Source organism: Diaphorina citri, unplaced genomic scaffold (genome assembly GCF_000475195.1).
Source record: "Diaphorina citri unplaced genomic scaffold, Diaci psyllid genome assembly version 1.1 scaffold4329, whole genome shotgun sequence".
NCBI classification, from domain to species: Eukaryota; Metazoa; Arthropoda; class Insecta; order Hemiptera; family Psyllidae; genus Diaphorina; species Diaphorina citri.
In genome coordinates this window covers 52-6564 of record NW_007381728.1, presented here as the reverse complement: position 1 = coordinate 6564, position 6513 = coordinate 52, and the positions used below count along the sequence as shown (strand labels likewise).

The 6513-nt window shown below is 35.6% G+C and overlaps 1 protein-coding gene across 2 annotated transcripts in view; it reads left to right on the top strand.

The window, feature by feature from the left end:
• Nucleotides 1-5553, top strand: part of LOC103520963 (U6 snRNA-associated Sm-like protein LSm8) — a 12220-nt gene extending 6667 nt beyond the window's left edge. For both annotated transcript variants that reach the window (XM_008486063.3, XM_008486062.3), the window contains exon 4: nt 4470-5553. In XM_008486063.3, the coding sequence (XP_008484285.1) occupies nt 4470-4560 (91 nt within the window). In that variant the 3' untranslated portion in view covers nt 4561-5553. The remainder of the gene's footprint in view (nt 1-4469) is intronic.
• The last annotated feature ends 960 nt before the right edge of the window (nt 5554-6513 follow it).

Below are 6513 nucleotides of genomic sequence, written 5' to 3'. Positions count from 1 at the left end.
CAACAATCCTGCGGTGGTTGTTATTCGGGACAAACTTGTATATTTGCCGGGTTATCCCAACTTCTTGCGTGGCTTTTAAATTTACTATTTATAGCCTACCATTAACAACTTGTATTTTATGTGCTTGCTTAATTAGCCACTTTATCGTGAGTTGCTCTCAACTTGATAAACTGGGCCACGGTTTAGTCTAATCCACGCTTGTGTTGCCGGTCAACAAGGGTCAGTAGAACAAAGTCTAGACTCGCCCAGAAGATAAATCTGTCCTTTTCACCTGCTATATAAACTCATGCAAATTCAACAACACACCACCCTCAAAGAGGTCTTACTTCCTCAGAACTGCATGGCTCTGGCGAGCAGGAAACAAGTCACACCCCTTGTTCTCTTAAAGACACTTATCTTATCTTACAAAAATAAAAAAAAGAATAAAAAAAAGAAAAAAAGTTCTCTAAACTACCTTTCTTCCCTCGTCAACGTTTACCCATTTTAGGTTTTTTAGACTCCAGTTTTGAAGCTTTTTTTTACTTTTTCCTAAGCTTTTAACTCAAAATTAAGAGGCGAAGATTACATTCTGCAAGTTTTCAACACACTGAAACAGTGCCTTAAGATCGTCAACACAAAAAAGCAATGGCAAATCCTCAGCGCCTGGTGATACGTTCAAAAATGCGCGATCGTCTGCGAATATCGTCTTTCTTGACGCGGTCTAGCATACACATGTGCTGTGAAATGAATTACCCAACTGGAGTTACACCTAAAACAAGCCCTGTAAACTACATCCTGACTGAGAAGCAATTGTTACGCATACGGCCATTAGCTAGTTAAGTCACTAGTGCTAAATGGCCATAAAAAATTTAGCTAAATAGAGCCCTAGATCTCAGCATCTTCTTTTCTTCTTTTAAGGAAACCAGGAAGTAAAAAGGACGAGATGCTGAACTTTGTAGTGGGTTCATTCGCGTTGACTAGATAACATTGTTGCGCACCAGAATAGCAGGCTCTCTCTTCTCTCTTACTTCTCTCTATCCTCCTTTTCGGTCAGTTCGGCTCTTGCTTGGAGAGACAAATTCTATTTTAGGCCAAGGCCCGCTTTTTACCTTGGAGTTTAGGTCACCATGTTCGTCGCCGCTGATGCGGCGCGAGGTTCGCATTGTTGATTCGACGACAATTCCAGATAATTCACTCCCCATAATGAGAGGGAAGCTATTGTTCAATCGTTCATATGGAGAAAGATGTAATATAGACAATGGTCGGGTTTACATATGCTGTGCTCCGCTACCACGTTTCATCTCTAGGTCACGCGACATGAACCCACTACAAAAGTTAGTATTTCGTCCTTTTTAGCTCTGTTGCTTAAAAAGAAAAAAAGATGTGAGATTCATGTATATTTAGTAAATCTCTTTCTTCATTGGCCATTCGTGTAAAAAAAAAAAAAAAAAAAAAAACATCGAGGCCAACAAGGGTCAGTTGTGGTTGATATATTGTACAAATGTCAAAATTGTGTAAGGGTAGGTGTGACTTCCACTGCTTGTGTGATGATTCCAGAGGTGACTAAAGTGTGGGTAAGTATTGACCTAAGTATGTAGATGAGAGAGACGAAATGGGGAAAGTCGGCCAAATTAGATTAAAATTAGGAGAAAGAGAAGAGGGGAAGAAAGAGAGGAAAAAGATGGAAGAAAAGAAGGCTTGTGTGATGATTTCAGAAGTGACTAAAGTGTGGGTAAGTATTGACCTAAGTATGTAGATGAGAGAGACGAAATAGGGAAAGTCGGCCAAATTAGATTAAAATTAGGAGAAAGAAAAGTGGGGAAAAGGATGGAAGAAAAGAAGGAGATAAGGTGAGAGAGAAAGAGAATGGGTTGTTTCAACAGATTGTTTGATTGTTTATGTATAGTAATATTAACAAGTAATTCTGTCTATGTAATCAATGAAATTATTCTGTGTAATTACCTCTATATTCTAACATGTATTTAGTTGAAATTTTCTATGTATTTAACTTTATCCCATGTATTTAACTGGATTGTTCTATGTATTTAACTGAATTATTCTATGTATTTAATTTGCATTGACGAGGTCCATGAAAAGAGGGGTCATTTTTCGTGCCGCGTGCGGTATTCTGTAGAAAAATGACCCCTTTTTTTAGAGACCTCAATTGAAGGGTTTTCATTCAAGAAGGGTTATGAAGATGAAAATCGAGTTTTGGGCAAAACGGATTTAAATTTTTTGGTTCCCAATTTTCAATTGAAAAGAAAAGTATCGGGAGAATTTTACAAAAACTTGGGTACTTATCTTGATGAATATTGAAGATATCAACATGTTTCCCCCCCCTTTTTTTGTAACTAATCTGAAGAACATTCCAAAATCTAAATTACCAAAGCTGTTTTACTCCTAAAAAAAAAAAAAAAAAAAAAAAAAAAACAGTTGGGTCAAGCCCTTCTTGTGAAAACCCCTTCAATTATTGGCAAAAGGTTTACCATTTTTTGTATAACATTATTTATTCTAACCAAAGATTTATGTTTCCACTAGCATGTAATAATAATAATGTACAGGGGGTCCCTGTAGACTTTAGGACCACCCTGGATCTAGTAATGATACTTATAGAGGGGTTTTGTTTAACTTTATCGATGTGGATGGAGTCTAAATAAGCTCTCTTGGACATTGTTGGGGAATGCTTGGTCAGCTTTCCGCGACAGTATTTAAGCGTTCTCGTAGTAGCTGGGTTAGCTTTCTTGAAGTTCTCGGTAGAGCTTGGCTAGCCTTTCCGGGACAGTCTGTGAGCTTTCTCAAAGAAGCTGGTCCAGCTTTCTGGTACGTTCTTGGCAGAGCTTGGCTAGCCTTTCCGGGACGGTCTCTGAGCTTTCTCGAAGAAGATGGTCTAGCTTTCTGGGAAGTTCTCGAGAGTGCTTGGCTAGTGTCCGGGAGCTTCTCGTAGAAGCTGGTTTAGCTTTCTGGTACGTTCATAGGAGAGCTTGGCTAGCCTTTCCGGGACAGTCTCTAAGCGTTCTCCAAGAAGCTGGGTTAGCTTTCTGGGGCATTCTTGGAAGAGCTGGGTTAAGCTTGGTCCACTTTGATAAATTTAAACAAACATCCCTTGAATATGTTGTATTGTGTGATTTCATATATTGTCATTTTGTATTGAATAGCTGTTTATTATTTCCTCAATGTTAACCCAATTTTTTTTAGGTAGTCGTGCCAGTGATTATTTTTTCATAATACGAATACTCTTGAAGGTCGAGTCTTTTTATTTCTTTTTTTCTACCTGGCACGATTGCAATAACGTAAGTATTTAATTTGTTTGTTTATTTTACGGGACATTGTTTATTCACAATTTTGGATCCATCAATATTATCAGCAAACAGGATAGGTACTCCTTTTAGAATTTTCAAAACATTTTCAAATGGACTGCTTTTGATAAAACGAACTGTAACTGCTAAGATCTCATCGTCCCGAAATCGAAGAGAGAAGAAAGACAGGATAGGAGAAAGCCAGCCTTTCCACGAACGAACCTTATTTAGGATGAAATTCACCGCGGGCGGGAATCGAACCCTCGACTTAGGTGGACGGGCTATCCTCTAACTAGGCTGGCTGAAAGGTATTTTCCTGTGATCCCTTCCTTTGCCACAACTAAACAATTAATATGCTTGTGGAACAATGTCCCGTAGTTATTTCCATTTCAATTCGTGAGATTATTCGTGTCTGTGTGTCTCTGAGACGCTTGTATTCTGTGAACTCAAGAGATAGTTTATAGTTGTATGATGTATTTTGATCCTTTCTTTTTTTTATATACCCCCTACGCCCCTACCTACATAAAATGTTTATTTTCTTAACAAATTTTATTTAGTTGTAACGTTTAATCGTAAATTATATCGCTCCATTTTATTTTCTCTCTAAATTTTAAATCTCTTTTTCTCCCCCAAAGCATTTTAATTCGAATGAGATTCGGTTGATTCAAAATTTTAAATTTATTCTTTGCTCTCTACCTCTACACATTTTCATGCTAAAGTTATGTTTTGCTCGGGACGACACCACCAACAATAGATAAAAAAAATCATTGAACATAGGAAAAAACATTTTCTCAAAAGGGTGAAAAAACAAAAAAAAAAAAACCTGGAAAAAAAAAAAAAAAAAAAAAAAAAAAAAAAAACATTGAACCAGGGACCTCCAGCATGCAAGCCTAATGTGGTACCACTTGGACATGGAAGTTGGGGGGTAGGTATTTTCCTTTACGATTATCGTAAAACACAGAACTAGTTCCCTTGAATTTTTCCTCATCGGGCCTATTAGCGCGACCACATTGGCTACCACAGGTAAACCGTTTTGGCCGGTAAAAATTTCTTCACCGTAAGCCCAGGAGGAGTGATTTCCTCAGGTCGGTAAATTAGACAGTCCCGAATTTTTCCTCTTTGGGCCTAATAGCGCAACCACATTGGCTACCACAGGATGACTATAAAACTGACTATTTTCTTATCATGTTTCAGAGTTGTTGTGGGGGAGTTAGACGAGGCTGTGGATTCCAGATTAGACCTAACAAGTTTGCGAGCTGAGCCTCTGTCACAAATCGTTCACTGAAAAAAATCAGTGTGAAGCAAGTAAGATTCATATGATGGATTATTTTTGCTTGTTATGGCTATGGTATTCCAATTAGTGATGTGCACTCGTATCAATTTCGTTACAATCATTGATCAAAGCTGGCAGGTAGCTGGTCGCCAAATGGAGAGTGAAACCTTCGTCACGAAAAACCTCGTGATTTTTCGTTTTGTGAAATTACGAAACGAGATGCAGATCTGTCTCATCTCTGTCTCGTGAATTTTAAGATGAGAAATTTTTTCGTCGTGTCGTGTTGTGCATCACTAAGAAAGAATATCAATTATGTACAAAAATAACTAAATAATTAGAAAATAGAAATGTGTAAATACTTTTGGTCTTTCGACTGTAGAGGGTACCTACTTGAAAAATCAAATAATTTTATCTGTGAAGCTGATGCCTCTTTACACTTTTTGTGAATATCAGCGGTATTAAGAACCTCTTTTACTGATATTATTTAAATAAAATAAAAAAAACGCGTTATTATTAAATATTTTTAATATTGGTTTTCTGTATTACTTTATTTTGTTTTAAATATAATAAGATAGAATAATAGTTTCTCTTTACACAATTTCTTTATTTAAAATAACATTGGAAAAAAAGGTTATAAAATCTCTAATAATTGGGGAAAACACGATTTCACTAGGTAATCTACATATTCACTGTCAAAAAAAAAGTAGTTAATTAATGAGTGTTCTTTTCTAGATATTGAAAAAAAAACTAATGAAATGGTCAAATTTTCTATAGAGACGAACATTTTTCGGAACAAAATTTTTCCCATGGAAACAACTTATTCTGGGTAAAACTTGAAAATAAAGGGAAAAATAATGAAAAAAATCTGTTGGTTAAAAGAATATTGTATGGGTAGGAACAAGGAGAGTAAATTTGGCAACATAAGGTAGATTTCACAACATCGTAGGGCAGTAAATGCATGTTACTGGACCACTTAGAATCGTGGGCTCTTTTTCTATGAGAACTTTATTCTGGGTAAAACTTGAAAATAAAGGGAAAAATAATGAAAAAAAATCTGTTGGTTAAAAGAATATTGTATGGGTAGGAACAAGGAGAGTAAATTTGGCAACATATGGTAGATTTCACAACATCGCAGGGCAGTAAATGCATGTTACTGCACCACTTAGAATCATGGGCTCTTTTTCTATGAGAACTAAAAAAAAATACTCAAATGCTATTGTTTCTAAAGTTAGAGTTTTGCTCAGTAAGACTGTTATGATTTTTATACTTTCGTTCGTTCGATACATCTATTTCAATTTGCTCTTTTAGTTAACTGATTACTGATTATAACTGTGGTTAAATTTAACGAAGGATAATGTTTTTTCCTATGTTCAATGATTTTTTTTATCTATTGTTGGTGGTGTCGTCCCGAGCAAAACATAACTTTAGCATGAAAATGTGTAGAGGTAGAGAGCAAAGAATAAATTTAAAATTTTGAATCAACCGAATCTCATTCGAATTAAAATGCTTTGGGGGAGAAAAAGAGATTTAAAATTTAGAGAGAAAATAAAATGGAGCGATATAATTTACGATTAAACGTTACAACTAAATAAAATTTGTTAAGAAAATAAACATTTTATGTAGGTAGGGGGTATATATTCAAAAGCTAGAGAAATCACTCTAAACCTACTTTTTCTTTTTTTTTAGTAGAAAATTCTTTCTACTTAAGTAATGGAAAATGTAAAAATTGAAAAAGACTGAAGGTAGGTAGGTAGGTAGGTACATAGGTACTTAAGGGTAGTAGGTATTAAAGAAAAAAATGTAGATTAGAAACTGATGATTTTCCAAAGTTTTAAGCCTGAGATTGCACTTTCTTCGTAAAAAAATTAAAAATTGAAAAAGACTGAAGGTAGGTAGGTAGGTAGGTACATAGGTACTTAAGGGTAGTAGGTATTAAATTTTTTTTGTAGATTAGAAACTGATGAT